The following is a 20,591-nucleotide window of genomic DNA, read 5'->3' as shown; positions in this document are numbered from 1 at the left end:
GGTATGTTGGTAACAGCTCAGCGGATGTTGTTTCTTAGGTGAGTCAAGGTACTAGAACGATCGTTGTTAACAACTGATTTCAGATATCTCCATAAAAATAGTCACATGGTAATAAATCAGGGGACCATGCTGGCCAATGCAGATCTCCACTCAAGGAGATGAGGTATCGTGGGAAGTTCCGCTGCAAAACAGTCATTGATGCACATGCTGTGTCTGCCGTGGCACCGTCCTGCTGGAACGACATATTTTCCATACCCATCTGCTTCAGTGTTGGCAAGAAACACTCATTCATCATGTTGACATAACGGTCAGATATCACTGATACTGCCTGTTCATTTAAAAAAAAAAACAGACACCAATTATGCCAACTCACGATAGTTACATGTAGTGCATGTAAAGGACGTTAATGAAGTTCTCCAGGGGTTTCAGCACTCCAATAGCGCACGTTTTGCTTATTTACAGATCCTGAAAGAGGGACGTGAGCCTCATCACTGACGAAAAAAACAAGTGTGTCTCCAGGCAAGCTCAAAAGCACCTCACATGCATTTTTATGAGCAATAAAATCACGTGGAGTAAGTTCCTGCACCATAACCAATTTGTAGGGATGAAATTTCAATTCTTCATGGAGGAGTCCTCTCACAGAATGAGTAGACAACCCAAGAGCAGATGGGTGTTTGCGACCAAACCGTTGGGGAGATCTCAAAACAGATTGTCTCATTGCATCAATGTTTTGAGGTGACCTTGCTGTGTGTTGGAGGCCAGGTTTCTTTTTCTTTACATCACCCGTTTCCCTGAAGTTGTTTACTCATGAAATAATCGACTGCTGGCCAGGAACACGACCACAGGGTACAATATTGAAATCTCTATGGAATGCATGTTGCATTGCGACGATTAAGCGACCGCTTGAAAAAATGCCTCAACAATGAAAGCGTATTCCAACTTCTTCCACTCCATGATGCTCACTTGGGTTCCTAGAAAATAACCAAAAAATGAAAAACCAAACTTTAAGGCCCATCTTCTCAAATAAGTCCATCACTACCATCTTTGGAGCAACCAACACTTTAGGGCACAAAATTTAAATAAGCAAGTTGCTTTGCCCCACCCTGTATTATAGTGTGATGCATAAACTGTAAAGGTTATGTTTTAGAACAAAGCCCTGTAACAAGATCAAATATAATGTCTCTGATAAAATAAAATGAGAAATTCAAAGCTTGTAATCATTACTTAATCCAAGATTTGAAGAAATATTTGACATCTCGGCAATAATTATACAGAGTGATTAACTCATGAAATGGGTCAGTTGTTTAGAATCACCCTTTACTCACAAAATATTGTTTTTGTGATCAAACATTTTTGCTAGCATATGAGATGAACAAACGTGTACTACACTGCCCTCCTAAGGAAGATAATGCCTGCTAGGATAGCATCATGAGAACGAAAGGATTGTATCAACTACTAGTCTCTCTTTTTCCCTATCTGACAGAGTACAAAAAGCGAGACAAAGTTATAGATCTCGCAATGTTAACAAAGCTCTAAACCCTGTCCCATCACGGCAATGTTGCATCCCTATGTTTGTTTTACAAGTACTTTAAAGGGGTGTGCTCTAACTGGTAGGATTGATGCCCCCCCCTTACACAAATACCACTGATTAACATGTCGAAGCAAAATCCTACCCATTCACTGTAGATGTCTCCCGATACAAGACAGAGCCTTTTATTTGAAAAGTTTCTTCTCTCATACTGTTAGACGTTGGAATTCCCTCCATCTTACCTGCTCCTGCGACTTTACTAACATACAAAAATTAAATGTAATGTGAACAGACAAAGTAGTAATAGATTTTATTTGCCTTTAATTTTAAAACAAAATATTTTTTCATAGAAATGATGTAGCACAAGGCTAAAGATGGGGGATAGGGGGGATGGGAGTTAGAATTCGTTCTTTTAGTCTATCGGCTTAGTTCCACTCTCCAAAATACCACATAATGATTTTTATTAAAAGTATTTCATAAACATTGAAATATACCGACAAAGAAATATTTGCTATTCAACATTTTTATTTGCATGCTAATTATTTATATTTTATGAATGTTTATATTCTATGCTATTTAAAATTCAATGTAAAATATTTTTTTTTTTTTTTAGCCAAAACCAAATTAAATATTTTGCATATTTTTGTTCTTCACGTTTTCAGAAAGAAGCTCCGGCTACACTGGAGGAGGATGAAGAACCTTTGGACATTAGTTGGCCAAAGGAAAATAAGAAGAGGATTTCATATCTTCTTTTAGCTCCCATTATGTTCACGCTTTGGCTGTGTCTACCGGATGTCAGAAGACCTGTAAGTACCATTAATGAATAGAATGTCTATGGCATTTTTCCAACAATTTATATTTTTACAGCTTAACATTGCATTCTATGTAATAATTGCAAGTTCCTATTTTCATCTCGATTCTTATTTTCACAATGTCTTGGTCGATATTACATCTGAGATTTTTTCAGTGCACCTTTGGAACTCGGGGAAATATTTACATTGAACTCGGGGATCTATCTAGAATATTGAACTACTGACGAAGGGGTTCGATAACAATCAGTTCTAGGATATTGCCTTCTGGAAGTTGAAGGTTCAGGCCTCACTACAAGCGATATTGATTAAGAATTAAAAAAAATATTCTAAAACACTTCTATCTGGTCATAGCTAACAAATCTAACCTTATAAATTGAACAAAGGATTTGGTTCGGAATTCTGTTCTAGAGTATTCAAAGTTTGAAATAAAGTTTCCCGTGGTAAAAAAGATGTATCGGATGAAAGTATGTGATATCGGTTGAAACATTGTGAAAAAAACAAAAAAACCCAACGAAATTGAGAATAGTACTTCGAATAATGAAAGAATACATATTATCATACGTTTGCATCAGAAGAAATATTTTCATTATATAGACTAAGACAATTCGTGGGACTTGCAATTTAAAAACCTATCAGATATCAACACATTTATATTGTCTTCTTTATCGAACAATAATTGTTCAATTTCATAACCGTTCTCTGTTTTTAGGACAAGAAAAAATTTTTCCCTATTACATTTGTGGGAAGCATTTTATGGATTGCCATATTTTCATACTTGATGGTTTGGTGGGCTGATAGCTCAGGAACAGCCATTAACGTGGAAGAATCCGTAAGTACTTTGAGATTCAGTATATTTTAACATCCACAATCTTCTTTCCAATAACAGTCTTTGAATATACATAAGAAAATGTCCCCTACACCTCTTCGTTTCACACTCAATATTAATAAACATTATGCACTATTTTTCAGTTTCGTTAGCATATATTTCTATTTAGCACAATTTGTAAACTGCAGAAGTAGCAAAATATTTTAAAGAAAATCAGTTGACTGTTATAGCTTCATAAATAATAACAATATATATATATATATATATATATATATATATATATATATATATATATATATATATAAATTTGCTTCGCATTCAATTCAAATCAATTATTAGTATATGTTTCCAAAAAGAAAATTATTACCTTCGTGCAAATTAGCCGTTTTCTCTTTGATTACTAGTTTCAGCAAGGGAATAAACGTGACGTCACAATACCAAGAGTTTACTTTCACCCTATAACACTGCAAAAGAACTATGGCACAAATCTAATTAGGGTCACTTCTTCATAATACACAATTTTTCTTCTCAAGTCATATTAATAACTATGTATAGCAGCAATTACGTGATTAATTAAAAAAAAAACTCTCGAAGTTTAATTTTCAGAGTACAATCAATTTCAAAAATTAAAACATAATGTTAATATTAAAACATCTACTTTTTTCTCATGCCATTCTTAGAATATACATAGGAAAACGTCCTCTACAATTCTATGTTTTGGACGCCAAATTAATAAGCAGTATGCACTATTTTTCACTTTTGATATATTTAATTTTATTTATTATTTATTTGTAGACATTTCTTGTTCTGCTAAAAATATGCTTTTTAAACTTATTATAAAAAATTGAATATATATATATATATATATATAATTTTTCCGTCATATATATGAATTATTTCCATTAAATATCTATGATTTTTCCATTCATTTATTTATATTGTGTTCACGAATTCAGATTTCTAAATACCATATTCTATGCAAAAAAATATGTTAACAATATTTTAAGAATTTATTCCTGAAAACATACTTTTCAAAATATTGTATATTTTCTTTTGAAAAAGTAACCAACATTAAATGTCACCCACCTATGGAATCGTTAAAAAATTCACAATTATCTCTGCAAATAACTCCAGTCCATGTTTGGCTTGGCCACCAAATTTTAGTCATGAATATACAAATCTTTATTTTATTTCTCCAAATGTTCATGTCTGTACTGCAACCACACCTGAATTCTATTGATTCACAACCCTCTCTGCAATCCAAACATATTTGGTACAAATAAATTTCAATCTATGCCTGGCTTATTTGCCAAATTGCAGTTATGAATGTCAAACAGTATCTTTTTTCGCTGTTCAATAATCAGTAAATCTAGTAAAACTTTGCCATTTTCAGATTTTGGTCATATCAGTTTTCTGAGTTGGAATAGGAATTTCCAGAAAAACTGAACCGAAATAAAATATATTTGTGTTAAAAAATAGAGTGGGAAAAATTTCAGGAAATGAATCCAGGCTGAATCCGGTGTTGATATGCCAGATTTATTGTTTTGGGGTTTGATTTTTTTTTTTAATAGATACAGATCGGAAAGATAAATGTTTTCTAAATTTGCATTGAACATGGAGATATTTTAAAGGATGTCTAGAGCTCAGGTTATTTTGCCAAGTTATCCTCGAGTAACCTATGAATCTTGATAAGTGATGATAGTAAAAAGAATGATATAGTGGAGTCATTCATATCCTTGTTTTTTTTGCCTCCAATTATCAAGACCAAACTCCACTCAGGGATAAAAAGTAATGAGACAGAGAGTTGCAAAATGAGGAACAATCAAGGGAATATCTGAATTTTTGAGATTAGGAATCAAATTTGTATTATTTGAATTCTTCAGACTACTGTTCTCATCTTGGGTATTATTTTCACGTTTCCGTCGATGTAACCACTGTTTTGTCAAAATCAGGAATATTTTTGTCCAACGTGGAATGTGCACAGACTTTCGAATGGAACTGTTTATTTAATCCACAGAGGTTCCACCAGCCATAACTGGGTACCCGAGATAACCATTGCTAAAATTGATGTACAAGTTAAGCCTCGACTATGGTTTATTTGTATTAAGTTAGTACAAAAATAATGTCGTTTTTTTACATGAAATTAAACTTCAAAAAACGACATTATTTTTGCACCAACGTCATATTGTTTGAAATTTTCAGTATTATTCTCACAACGTTTTTGCTGATATAACTTCCAACATTCTCTAGGTGTACAATATTGAACTTGAAATCTTTTTGTCGAACACAGAAATCTGTATGTAACCCTTTATTTAATCCATGGAGGTAGTAGGCTCTCGTATCCAGTCATAGCTGAGTACCTAGTCATAAATGATGGAATAAATGATGGAATATACAGGGATCCCTTTCAAGTTCTGTCTAGATTTCTGAGTCTGACAGAAAAATGTTTGAGTTCAACAGGATACACCTGAAAAAGACTGGAAGTTACCTCAACCAAAACGTTGTGCAAATAACACTTAAAATTAGAACTGTAGTCTAAAAGATCTAAATAATACATATAATTAGGGGAGTGATCTGTTATTTACTTAAGGGTCAGTTTATGACGAGTATTTGTTGATATTTGATTTAAAGATGACTATATTCTAATCTACAGGGAAGCATTCTTGATGTAATATGTTCCACAAATGCGGAGATCTTGCAAAGGAGCCATCCATGGAAATTCAACCTGATATTCAGTACATAGAGAACGAAAGAAAGGTCCCTTTTCATTGTGGTAAAAAGATTAGTTCTTGCAGTGAAAGCTTTATGAGGAGGAACTCAATTGAGTGTGTTCCATGAGAGTATATATAGAATCAAGAAAGATGTTTATTCTATGAGAAATGGGGCCCATAGAGACGAGTAGACACCATCCCCCATAAGGTTTCAAAACGATTTGATGGAAGTTCAGAATATCCATTTAAGAGAGCCGAACTTTGTTTTCAAGATATATAAAGCTTTAATGAATCCTCACATAGAGTATTGAACTCAGACCTCGACTCAAGTGTCTAGACAGTGAAATTAGAATATAGTAATAAGATCGAAAGGCATAAAATGGAAATTGACAGAACTAATGAAATCAGTCCAATATTACAGTTACAGAGAGTTCTTGGAAATATTAGCATTAACTAATTTTCTAGTAAAACTAGACAAAAGAATAAAATACGATTTAATTGCAACTTTCAAAATAATTACAGACATATCGCGATTTTTTATGACAGGTGCTTGCCGGAATTTCAATCTTTAGTAACATATTCTCAACAAACAAACATCTTTCTACAACCACTCTCAACAATTTCCCTTACTCTCTATCTCTAACTAAAACTAAGCAAAAATGCCATGAGCAGCGTTTCTTTCCTAGAACTGCCTAACCGTGGAACACAATACTACAGGCTTGCTTCCCAGCCGACTATAACACGATCGTTTTCAATCTAATGTAAACAACATCTTATTGAGCCATGCGATTTAAACAATAAAATTTTCTTAATTTCCACTATTATCAATCATCATGATGTTGTTTCACCGGCCACTTGACACTCATTAACCCTTATCCTCGACTATTTTTTGAGTCTTAATAGATGGTGACCCCTTTGTAAAAAAACCCAACCTTTTTGTAATATGTCTCCTCTATCTGCAACCTTATTGCCAAGATAGTTTTCAGAAGCTAAACATTTGACCAATGTATTGTTTTTGTTAATATTCTATCTTCTCTCGTCTCTCTATATAAATAAAACAGCAGATGTATGTGTGTGTAAATATCTAACAGATAAACTTTTAAACTACTGGTCACATAACACCGACATTTTCAGGAAATAATCTTCATGCACCAAGAATAGTTTATAGGGGGTAATTTCTTTTTTTTTATATGCATGTATATCGCGCACAGACTTCGGCAAAATTACGTGTAAAATGTTTATTCACCATAACCGACATTTTCGTTTTATGCACATGCGTTAGATTTGCAGTGGGTCGCTTTCCGTCAGGCATGGATCGGGCGCGATCAGCAACCATCGGTTTAAGGCGAGCGTTGTTCAAATGTTGAAACGTTAAATCAATTTTTTTTTTCTTAATGTAATAATTTTATTATTTGGGTGATTTTAGGGAGTATCTTTTTTCTGTTTTTTTTTAGTTCAAGAGCTTGGAGATCCTTGATTCAGTAATCATTTGTGTTTACAATTCTTGCACCTGATTTGTTTTGATAAGAGTTTTTTTTTTACAATATGAGATCGCCTGCCCCGGTGTTTTCATTTTGTTTTCAAAAATGCATAAATTCAGTCCTGTGCATTATCGGCAAGACTGAAGTAAAGGTAGCAAAATAATCTCGAAGCCTCTATCACATTAAAGGAACCAAACTCCTTAATCACCGTTATGTTACTATGCCAACAATATATAAACATTGATACATTCAGAAGTTAACAGTTTTAAATAAGCAGAATTATTCTTCAAAAATAGACATAGAATAAACACTTTTATTTATTTTTAACAGAATTTTCAAGAAGTTTTAAGCAATATAAATAGAACTTTCTTTTATATAATTTTAAACAATATAAACAGAAATTTCTGTATTTTTTTAATTTAAATTTTAAACAATGTACATAGAAGTTTGGCGCTTATGTATTTTTGGTACCGTGCTATTTTAAAGTAGTTTTTTCAGATTAATTTCAAGTTTTACGATATCTTTTTTTATCATTAAATTTTAAGGTGGAAGCACAGAATAGTTACAAAATTCCCTTCCCTCCCCCATGTTAAAAATTGCTTTCGAAACAATAACATTATCATTTCAGCACGGTACATAAAATTCATAACTACCTAACATTTTATAATTTTAAACGGTAGATTTTTACTTGGTTTCCATCTTAACATTTTCCTTTAAAATGACGACTATTACAAGGTTTTCTGGTATGCTGAAAACGAATATCGCATTTAAATTTTCTGCAAATAAGTAGTTTTTCGAATACTAAACAATATAATTTTAATTTTTATATTTTAAGTTGTGGCCATAGTTGTAAAAGAGAATCCACGTGAAAATCAATAACTCGTAATAGAATACACGTGGTTAGTATCAATTTGTATCGTTTATAAGTATATTGATAGATGGAATGGTCGTTATTGTTATTGATATGTTATCTATCTATCACATCGTCTCGCTTGAAAGCATCCCCTCTCGCTTGAAAGAATCCCGTCTTGTTTGGAAATTACATCAATCCAAAGGAAATTATCAAACAAAAAAATTATTTGAAATGCCCACTACTCCAAGAATGGAACACCTAACTTCCTCTCACATAAGAAAGTTGCCATTTTTTCACTGTGGCCACAAATGTCGTGTTTAACTTAGTACAACGTTATAATTGAAAACTAAACCCCCACGTAAAAAGTTTAAAAATAATTTTTTTTTTTAATTATCTGAAACCCAAATCTGTAAAGTACTAAGAATTTCAGACGTTGTTTTTCCTTTATCTACAAAGGCATATGAATTTCGGACGTTAACTCAACGAATATATATATCTATATATTTTCTTTATTCTTTAACCGATTAGATAAACAAATATTAATTTAATACAAAAAATCTACCGTTTCCCAATGCGTGTGTTTTTGCTTTATAAATAAGAATTTCGGATGTTACAATACATATACGAAAACATGCATATATATATATATATATATATATATATATATATATATATATATATATATATAATGTGTGCGTGTTATTCAGTTATCGATTACATAAACAAAGATTAATTTCAAACAAAAAATGTAAATTTTTCTAATACTTGTGTTTTTATTATTTTGTATTTTTCTGCTAAAATTTCCTTACAAATTTTCGAATGTGCGTTCGTGGTTTTGTGCTGTTTTTTTTTAAACATTTACTGCATTCAAATAATTATACGACGATTATAGCTCAGTTTAGACGTTTATTCCCACACAAAATAGAATTTTCGTACGTAATCTATATAAACAAATCACTAGGCATATGTGTGTGTAAATATAGAACAGGCAATATTGAACTACTGGTCACATAGCACTGAAATAAACAGGAAATAGTAAATATACACCGAGAATGGTTTATAACGCATAAAATACGAGGGGCGTGCAATAAGTAATGCCCCTGACTCACTTCCCATAGAAGTAAAGCAACGAAACTTGACACAGTTATTAGTCTTTCTCTACATAAAAACCACGCAGAGTTATGAATTTCTCCCATCGTTTCTGGAGACCATTTTTGTAGAACACCCTAGGTTGGTCCTCCAACCACGACGTGACTTCAGAAATCAAGGCTGCATCATCTGGGAAACGCTTTCCTTTCAAAAACAACTTCATGGCTGGGAAAAGGAAAAGTCAGAGGGTGCAAGGCCAGGAGAGTAGGGAGGATGGGGAGACTTCATAACCACACGCCCGTGCTTCTGATCTGGCGACATGCGAGTTGTGGACCGGAGCGTTGTCCTGCAGGAGGAGGGTACATTTGCTGATCTTGCCCCGCCTCTTGATTTTGATAGATTCCCTTAATTTCCTCAAAAGTAAAGCATAATAGGCTCCTGTAATTGTGATAACCTTTGCCAGGAAATCTGTCATCACTACTCCGTCCTGGTCTCAGAAGACTGTGAGCATAACCTTGCCAGCGGAGGGCTGCACCCGTGCCTTCTTTGGAGGTGGTGAGTCCAAGTGCTTCCACTGCATTGAATTGGCTTTGGTCTCTGAATCATAGTGATGGACCCAGATTTCATCCTGTGTAATCAGTCTTTTGAAAAACTTTTACTCATCTGCTTTGCACATATCCAAATTCATCCTCGAGCACTCGACGCGTTCTCGCTTCTAGAATGGTGTGAGCAACCTGGGAATCCATCTGGCAAACACCTTATGCATATGCAAATGGTCATGAATGATAGTTTCCACAGATCCTCTACTAATCTTGACATCTTGCACTATTTGGCGAATAGTAATGTGCCGATATTCCAAAATGGCAGCCTCAACTTGACGGACAGATGCCTCATAAATGGCAGAAAGGGGGGGCGACCAAGTCTGGGACCTGTTTCCACAGACATCCGGCCATGTTTGAATTCACGATGCCAGCGTTTTATGAGGTCATATGATGGGGCATTATCACCATAAGTTTCTTTCATTTCATCAAAAGTCTCCTGTGGTGTGCGTCCTTTCAAATACAAAAACCGGATCACTGCTCGGCATTCAACAGGCTCCATTTCACACCTGACTCAGTTCAAACATCTGTAAAAGAGAAAACACAATTAGTTCAGAGCTGTAATTTGCCACATAACCCGTAGAGATATAAATCATTGCACACGCAAAATTTCAGTTAGATCAGACAACTGGAAGTGTGTCAGGGGCATTACTTATTGCACGCCCCTCGTATTTGTTTCGGTTGAGGAATAACGCGTACAGATACATATCGGCATGTTGAAATGCGAAATGCTCTACTGGCCTACATGTTTGTACTTCTTTTTCGCATGCACACATAAATTAATTTCTTCAAGACTTCAAGAGTTCTTCTTTAATTATCTTGGTCTCGATACCAACATCGATAGAGAACGCAACTGGCACGCGAAATGTTTTAGTTTCGATTCTAGCTGATTGTAGTAAGGCATTTTTTAAAAACTTTTGCCATCATGGCTTTGCATTAATAAGTGCGAATATCTGCATGATTTTAAATATATTAAAACGGATTTTAGGACAGGCGGAATCAAAATATTTATTTACAGGCTTGAAAAATAAAACTTCTTTTTTAATTTCTTACAGATATTTTTGGACAATTATTTTTTCGTCGGAAATCAGATACTTATGTATGAGGACAGAATATTCGAATATATCAAATACAACCTAGCAACGCCGGGTACTTCAGCTAGTAGTGTAATACATTTTTAGAACAATTTTACATACCAGATTAAGAACAGTAATAACGTAAACATTTAAAATTCTTAACAATTTTTATGGATTTTGCCCCAGACAGGGAATGAAGCCAATTGATGAGAGGAGCTAATTTTAATAATAAAAATGCTAGGGAGTAGAATTAATTTAAGAAAAATACAAACTTGAAAGAAACTCTACCACCAGCGTTCACTCACCTGAGCTTCAAAGAGGATAGCGAAAAAGTAAGTCCTTCAAGAGCCTAATAGGGAAAGAAGATGTTACACATGTGGGTAACAAAAAACATTATCCGTAAACTTGTTAAGTAGCTGACAGGAAAATGGTGTTTTTAACCATGACACAATTACTATAATATACTCGCATATGTATAACAATAGTAAAAATTTAAAAGAAACTTATCTCAATATCCCTACTGCAGCTTCTCAGTGAATCTGAACGTCAGAATTGTATTTTCATTCCACACATCTGTATGCATCTAAATGCAAGATAAAACTAGTCAAAATGTGAATCTTTAATCTTCAAATGTTTAGTTTACCAAAAATATTCGACATGATGTTACACTAGGAATCATCACTTATTAAGTTGGTGCAAAATACGCAGGAAGGCCACTCGAAGATAAGGGTTAATGAGTATACATTAGTCAATGTAGTTATAGCGTTGTGAACACAGGTAGTGGAATTTTTGTAAGTTGGATTACATCGGGGGACGGTTCATCAAGAACTTGTTTACATTGGACGTGAAGACAATCAGATTGTAGTCAGCTGGGAAGCAGGCCAACGTAAGAGTGTTCCACAGGCGCACAGTTCCAATAAAGAAGCTCCGCTCTTGGAATCTACATTTAGGTTTAGGCACAGGTAAAGAGTGTAGGAAACTATTGGTAGTGGTTCTGGATAGACGAGTGTTTTTCCTGAAAGTTTGAAAGTAAAAGTGGGGGAACATAGATTGACGCTCAGACGAGCACCTGCCGTTGCCCCGATTTATCGCCTTCATTTACTAGATACAAGTATACTTGACGATTTAAAATTTCATCTTGAAAATGAAAAAAACTATGGTTTTTGAAAATATCATTCATAAATGCTGTAATGAATGTGAATACATCTGGGTCCTGCCCTCTTAAAAGATTAGAATTGGTGGATTAAGTCAAAAATACCAACTGATAGAGCCACCTAGAAAGACGTTAAATGTACGCCGAAAATCTCATATGCTAAGAATATTACCAGCTTCGACTATGAATGCTCGTTCAGTAAGGCGATTACCAGATTGTTACTCGCCACCATTCGTAGCAAGACCCACCCAGCTTCTTCAAATGAATATATTTCTCTCGCAGGACATATCAATAACAATAACGACCTTTCCATCTATCAATATGCTTATAAATGCCTCGCTTGTAAAATTATTTAGGTTTTGATGTGAAATATGAATCCAACATGTACAGTCTCCTCTTGTGATGTTAACCTAAAGTCATCTAAATTGTTTTGTAATGCTCAAAATATGTGATAATCAGAGGAGAATATGTCAGAAGATTATGGAGGATGGGCCAAGGTTTCCCAACCAAATTATCCTAGGAAATCTTCAATCAGTCGTGCTGTGTGAGGACGAACATTATCATGGTAGATAATGACTACGTTTCTGTTAATTAAAAAGTCCGTCTTTGAATCAACGTGCGTGAGAATATTGTAGAAAATATGAAAATAATCTGAGAGAAAAAAATTAATTAATCATGTCTATAGGATTAAGTAATAACAAATGCTCTATCGTTGTTTTCGTGCGCTCGTCTGAGCTCCAGTCTATGGTTTCCCTCCCTTTCCAAACTTTCACGAAAAAAACCCTAGTTTTTCCCTACTTTTTATCTGTATCTAACTTAAACGCATATTCCATGAACAAAGCTTTTTTTCTTAGAACTGCAGCCTGTGGAACTCTCTTCCGTTTCTATGCTTTCCAGCTGACTACAATATGGTCGTCTTCAAGTCAAACACAAACAAGTTCTTGATGAGCAATCCCTTTAAGTAATCCAATTGACCAAATTTCCACTACTAACGATTACTTTATCCCGAGTGGCTTCCGGGACTTGATAAATGGTGACTCCTTTGTTAAAAAATGCATAACATGAATTACGATGGTTTAAAATGTATTTTCTACAACCGTCAGAAAGTTTTGCGTCGACCTAATATTAATAAAATTATTTTTTTTTTTAGAAATTCCGAAATAATAGAAAAAATAGTGCAAAAATATATTATGAATTATCAGATGAACTATTTAGCATACTTATTATATTATTATTGTAAATGCTTTGTGCTAAAATAGAATAAGTTTTTTTAAGGGCATAATTGGAGTCTAAATTGGAGAATTTTAAAGAGGCATCGCACAACAATATTAATAATCTCTATAACAAAAGTGAAGGCTTGAGTGTCATGCATACTTCATGATATGAAAGAGAGGAAAAACGGGGATAGTGAGGTTTAGGGTTAGAGAGGAAGCACGGGTAAGGGGAATGAATGAGAATGTGGATGGAACAAAGAGTAAAAGAGAAGAAAAAGAGAAAGCAAATGAAAGAAAGAAGAGGAAAGTAACCTTATAAAATGCGAGCTCAAACGTCCATCAATGAAAAAAATCCGTTCTTTTCTTGAAATTTGTAAACGCAATCCAAACTTAAAATTGTGGATGTTCTGGGGAAAGAGAGAGAGAGAGAGAGAAAGAGAGAGAGAGAGAGAGAGAGAGAGAGAGAGAGAGAGTAGTTTATATAATAAATGCATTAATATTTTATTTACCTTTTAAAAGACATTTTTAAATCCAGCTTCTAAATGTATGCAAAAAAAAAAAAAAGAAAAGAAATATTTTTTCCATTAGAAATTTCGTCTACTTTGAGAAAATTTTTAAATTGTATTTACATGGTTGGAAAGAGAAGAACATTTATAAATGCCATCTCAATTTAAATTTGTGGATGTTCTATTTATCTTTTAAAAGTTGAAAACATTTTTAAATCCAACTTCTAAATGGCTAAAAGGTACGTTTGAATTCCGTTTATTGCAAACAATGCATGTAAAAGAAACGAAATATGTAATCCTCATTAGAAACTTTGTTTATTTTGAGAAAATTAAGAAAATATTATTTACATAGTTTGAAAGAGAGGAAACTATCAATGACATTTCGCTTGCTTTATTGACTTTTCGTACAAGGAAAAAACTTTAAATGTTTTACTTAATTAATGCGTAATTTGTACTTTTAATTTAATTTAGTTAATTGTGTCTTATTTTCCTTGTCAGTTAGTTTCGTTTCAATGATTTTAAGTAGTCACTAGGAATTAAATAGCAAAATCATCTTGTAGAATAATAATAATTAAATCCAATCTCTATGAAGAACAAGATCTAATATTTTGATCAAGGTCCACTTCAACGTGTAAAGTCGAGATCCGAGATAAAACCATTAAGTAAATGAAGAAATAAATTTTCGATAAGAAATCACATTATATCTTATAGCGAAATAAAGTAAGAAACTCGTTCAAAATATATAAAATATACATAAAATAAGATTGAACTCTCATCAGACAATCAAAATAACTCACTATTTGGGATTTTCCTTTGGAAACTGATTCGTAGACGTTTCAAACCGTCTTTCCCAGCGAGGTCAACTTCAAACTTTATATTCCTCTGTGATCAATCCGTAGATTTAAAGAAGTGAACATTACTATAAATCTATAGGATATTCCAAATTATATGTAAACATTCATGAGATGTGGAAGTAAACAGACACCGTAGTTCAAATATATTAAGCTTAACAGATGAAATCAACTGCATGATCAATATATTGATATCTAATCGGTGACTCTAATATTTCATGTGATATTCCAAACATGTTTATTGATTTCTGTCAGTTGCCTCAAGACTTATTTCTCATTTGACTTGCTGCGACAGAAAAGCTAGAGAAATTCTTGTGAATTAAACGAACAAAGAAATCAATTACTGCTGCTCTTAATTTATCTCTATTTTCATTTACCTCCCTTGTCCCTCTCCCTCCTTCTCTCTCTCCATCTCTCTCTCTCTGTCTCTCTCTGTCTCTCTGTCTCTCTCTCTCTCTCACACACACACTGAAACATACACTCCTCACATAGAATGTAATGTTAGCATACTAAGAGGATACGGATGGTATTTGTTCGTAATTTTCAATCGTGCCAGAAAGGCAAATAAAGAGGTTTAAGGCTTCCTCAGCATCAGTAGGAAGATAATAAGATAATAGAAAAGGTCAGAAAGGAATCGAAAGATTTGAAATTCCACTATGAGATATCATCAGAAAAAAAGCACACACGATTTGACAATCTAACACTGTCAGAAGCCAGAGTTCATCACAGAACATGACTATATGCAACATTTTAGCTGATCATCGTTGGCTACATTTACATCATGAGCAAACTAGTGGAATCTTGAATTGGCCATGTAGCTACACGTAGTGATACATGTCACTGCAAGATTCAGCGCCCTGTCATACTAACTAGAAGACCCAGGCCAGGTTGTCAGAAAACTTTCTCATTTACACGTTACCTGATATCTACCTACTTCCCGTGTTCTAAATACAGCATAACCACGTTCACACATCAGTTTTCATGAGATCACCAAAATTAAGCAATGTTAATCCAGGTCAGTACCAGATGGGTAACCAATTTCGAAATATCAGATGGTTGACCGATTTAGGAATATCAGGCGTGATATCAATACTTCTCTGCAAGAGTTGCAAAAACCTAACGTTGTCATATCACCTAACGGGGATTTACATGCAGCTAGGAACCGCTTGTAAATTTCATACTCTTTAGAGGAAGCCAGTTAATCCCGCTTTATGGTTAATATCCCAGCTTCATTTTCATTGATTTCCCCGTGTTCTAAGCATAATGGAATAAGATACTAATAGATCCAGCTACAGCGCAAAATAGTAGCTTAATATTAGAATCATTTTGGTGTGTTTAAATTGGAAGACAGTGACAAAGACCTGTGGCCGGTTCTGAAGCCGACATGAAGCTGCCATCAAAGTTTTAGGCAGGTTCATTGATTGAAGTCAACAGAACCAACTATAGAAACAAACTGATCCAAGTTTAATAAATGAATCATATAGAATGAAAATACCGTATTGCAATCTAGCAAACAAATATTGTCTGTACCCTATATATATATATATATATATATATATACATATATATATATATATATATATATATATATATATATATATATATATATGTATCCTCTGTCATTCACCCCCCCCTTTTTGAAGAAGCAAGATTATTCAATCACCTATTCTCTGCTTGTCATTCACTTTCCATGTTTTCCCTGTTGGTAGAGCCATAAATTATACAACTGCAAGAAGTAAATCCTGCTCTCGAAAACGTGGTCATCTGCAGATAATAGGCGGTGACCTATGATGCCTTAGTATCCTAGTGGTTGAGCCATTATCTACTTTGGCGCTTACTTCAACTTGACGGGAGATTAGAGAGGACTGATTCAATAAATTGGCTGATCACGTTATGCCCTAGTTCATCCCCAACTCAATTATTCAGTCTGATTCTTCAACACAATGTAACCCAGTTTTATCGTTTTAACCTCTTCCTATAAATATACTTAAAGACGGTGGTTGAGAGTCAATACAAAGAAGATTATCAATGCAAAGGGACAATGTTTTCCAAGCATTGTGTATTTTAAGAGCAATGTATTCTTGTAATAGAAATAATTATCCTACTAAAGGAATAACATTTGAAAACATTTTGAATAACTAATAAATGGTTGATATGCCGTAAAACAAACAAAACGAAGCATTCATCTTTCTTGTAATTATCTGCAAGATCAATTCAACTTAGGTGAAGGTCTTAGACTTAATTAGACAAACAGTACACGTTGTTAAAAACACTCGTACTGTCTGCTTCCGAACTTGAAAGGTGAATATATGAATGGAAAAGCAAAGGAGAGACTGAATCTACAAGTTATTCGATTTTATACTGTTATGACCTGAAAATAAAATAAAAAAGAGGTAGTTTACAAGAGCATGTATTTACAGAGAGTACAGAAGTAATGATGTGTCAAAGACTGCATGTGCATTGTTCATAGCGATTCTTTCTATTACCATGATTACCAATATAGTGACGCAATAGGGTAGATCCCCATAACATATATAAAAGAAAAAAAAATGCCTTTTTATTCATAAGTGTGCTCTAAAAGGGAGTTTCATTTCTCCAATCTCCGTGTCCGCACGTATGTGTCGCTCTGTTATATAGATTTATAGTGTTTCAATTAGATTGTAACAGAGTTCCATATTCTGTTTTGGTATATAACGCTAGAAAAAAAGTCTTCCAGCAATGAAAACTCAGTAATGTGTCAGGAATGTCATCAAAAGCCATTAAAAATAATCTCAAAATGTCGAGTAGATTACACAATGAACTATTACCAGGTTAAAAATCTAAAAAAAAAAGTATGTACTGTTATTATGTGCATTATTTTCATAAAAAATAAATAAGTTCGTTCATTAAATAAGTAATTTCGTATTTCATTTTTGAAGTGAGAATCGGATTATATCCTCCTTGACTTAAACGACTATACATTAATATCTTCATCTAACTATACGATTTTGTTTCAGGTGATGGGCTTGACTATTCTGGCTGCTGGTACCAGTATTCCTGATCTTATTACCAGTGTCATTGTTGCCAAAAAAGGATTTGGCGACATGGCTGTTTCCAGTTCAGTTGGAAGCAATATATTCGATATTACTGTAGGGTGAGTATGCAGTCTGATTATGAGTACAGTTTGCACTGTGTTTTGTTTTCTGAATTCTTCATAACAATCACGTTGTCACGTTTTTAACAATCATACAGTGATGTTCTGAACAATCAAGTAGCCATGTTTTAATAAGCATACAGCCATCTTTTCAATCATATAGCTTTGTTCTTAACTATCATACCTTTATGTCTTAACAATCATACCATCATGTTCTTAACAATCACATAGTTATATTAACAAATATACAAGAACATGATTGCATGATTAGTCTTAATAACAATACATTAACGTTCTTAACAATCATATAGTCATGCTTTTTAAATCATGCAGTCATGTTCGTTAACCATCATACAGTCATATTCTTAGTATTCGTACAACATATTGATAACAATCATACAACTATGAAATGAGTATATTATTATTTAAATAGATCTATTATCACTACGAATTTCAATAACAAGTAGGTTTTGATTGCCTTAGTTGAAATATTATTTCATATAGTTGTGAAGTCACCGTATCGCATGCCTATGCATAAAAGTACAGTACCTTTAAGGAAACGTTATGCATAGTATATTAATGTTTAAAAATACATACTCTACTTTTGTATGTATTACTTTAATTTCTTTCTAATAGTATAAAAGCGTCTACTTTTGGGATGGAAACTCGAACGTTTAGTTGACCTAAACGTTCGAGTTTCCATCCAAATCCAAAGCTATTACTTGCCTAGTGATGGTGAATAGATATTATACAGCAATACAACACATATAATCGCAATATAGGATATGAAAACAAAATTCTTTTAAATATTTCATTAATAATAATGTTATTATGTAGTTTATTTGAAGCACTGTGTATCATATCTTAGAGATAATTTATAAAAAGCTGGTGCTTTCAGAAAATATTTGCACAAAACAAAGAGTAGCTAGAAATAAAGAAAATAGAAGAAACTTAAGAAAAGCGTAATACCCCCGAAATATTATGAAATATAAACTTCACACATTAAACTCTAGTTCCAGGAAAGCAGGTAAGATTTAATCTATTATTTCTCTCTGTATATATATATCGGTTGGTTGGTTTCCATAGCTCTTGTAGGCTGTGGAAATAACTATATATATATATATATATATATATATATATATATATATGTGTGTGTGTGTGTGTGTGTGTGTGTGTGTGTGTGTGTGTATGTGTGTGTGTGTGCGTGTGTGTGTGTGTAACGTTGTTCGCGGACTAACACACGTTGTGAACAGTTCCAGTCACAAAGGAAACTAAGACTAAGAATAGGAAATAACGCCAACTCACTTGTTCTTTTTAGCAGCAACATTTATTTCCTCATTGGTCTAAAGGTCACGTCACCCACATGATCTAGAACGTTCTCCACGTTATTTTGTCTCCTTTTTCCCCCCACTGGTGACGTTACTTTGCATGCATTTCCATCCGTATCATGTACCGTATGTGAATACATACATACATATATATATATATATATATATATATATATATATATATATATATATGTATACATATAATCTAGTAATGTAAATTTTATGATGTGTAATGGTTAAATTTCAAATCTAGAATTTTTATTATATACAAGACAAAGAATACATTTCAATAAGTATATCTCCTTAATCTATAGGTTTTCGATGTCTACCCATCTCCTCAGAGGAGAAATTATTAGCAAATCATAAATAATAATTAAAAGTTTTTAAAGTTTTTAAAAATCATAAAGTAAGGGAAATTATATAATGGTTGAAAATGAAAAGGATATTGAATTTCATATCCAAATTGTATGGTCAATTTCGAAGTGAAAGTCTTTGGTAGCAGTGAGGTAAAGGGATCCAATCCGCATTTCTTCCATTGGTTTTTATTTTCATGACTTTTTTGATGCAATAAAGAAAATGTGGTGTGTAGCACGCACTTCTAAGTGAAGGTTTAATCCTCACTACAGACGATAATACTTAGAATAAAATTAAACAGTTACTTAACGCTTCTACTCAGTTTTGTCTGACGTACTGAAAACTGAACCAGCAACCTTCAGAAGATTGTCACTTAGAACTAATTATTATTCAGTACTTTATCTGTTGTTCCATATGACTGTGAATAACTTCTGTAATGGCTGATGAAAAAAATAATCTATCAACATACAGTTCGAAATTTTCTATAACATAAATATTTACCGAATTTGACATAAAGACTTCTGAGTTTGACAAGCTGCACCTGAAGAAAGTCAGAGGTTACATCTGTCTAAATTTTGTGTAAACAACATCAAAATTAATACAAATAATACAAATGATTAAACCTTCTATCCTGTTGCGAGATTAAAAGACTTACATTTTGGTTAGTCTGTTAGAAGTCAAGGTGGAAGGGGGGTGAACGCTGATGGTAGAATCTCTTTCAGGCTTGCTTTATCTGCTAATTAAATGTAGTTAAGTATCTTTGGTAGAAGGTGAGGGCATACTGATTTTCTGAACGGCACTTTACTAGGTGATAATATACAAGACAAAACTCAGGAGAAACTCTTTGAGAGGTTTCTGCATCAGCACTTACTAAATATTGGGATATTCTCAAGTGCCAAAGTGTACATGGATGTGTGTCTATTGAAATATTATGGCGAGTATAGCAGGATTCACCATTGTTAGGTTAATGTTTCGGCTTTAGTTTCGATGATATTGCCTCTGCGTTAATTATTTCTTTTCACCACCAATGCTCAGATGCTGTTTTGCCTCAGTTAAAATGAATGGCTTTCTCCTTGA

At 33.5% G+C, this 20,591-nt stretch overlaps 1 protein-coding gene across 1 annotated transcript in view; it reads left to right on the top strand.

Annotated features, from left to right (window-relative positions):
• LOC145276925 (sodium/potassium/calcium exchanger 2-like) overlaps positions 1 to 20,591 on the top strand; it is a 501,841-nt gene that overhangs the window by 464,624 nt on the left and 16,626 nt on the right. The window contains exons 4-6 of the mRNA XM_080128398.1: positions 2,191 to 2,334; positions 3,050 to 3,169; positions 17,696 to 17,832. Of these exons, the coding sequence (XP_079984524.1) occupies positions 2,191 to 2,334; positions 3,050 to 3,169; positions 17,696 to 17,832 (401 nt within the window). The remainder of the gene's footprint in view (positions 1 to 2,190; positions 2,335 to 3,049; positions 3,170 to 17,695; positions 17,833 to 20,591) is intronic.

The sequence above is a fragment of the Euprymna scolopes genome, chromosome 5, assembly GCF_053919585.1.
Source record: "Euprymna scolopes isolate OS-2025 chromosome 5, ASM5391958v1, whole genome shotgun sequence".
Classification (NCBI taxonomy): domain Eukaryota; kingdom Metazoa; phylum Mollusca; class Cephalopoda; order Sepiida; family Sepiolidae; genus Euprymna; species Euprymna scolopes.
This window is presented reverse-complemented; position numbering and strand designations above follow the sequence as displayed.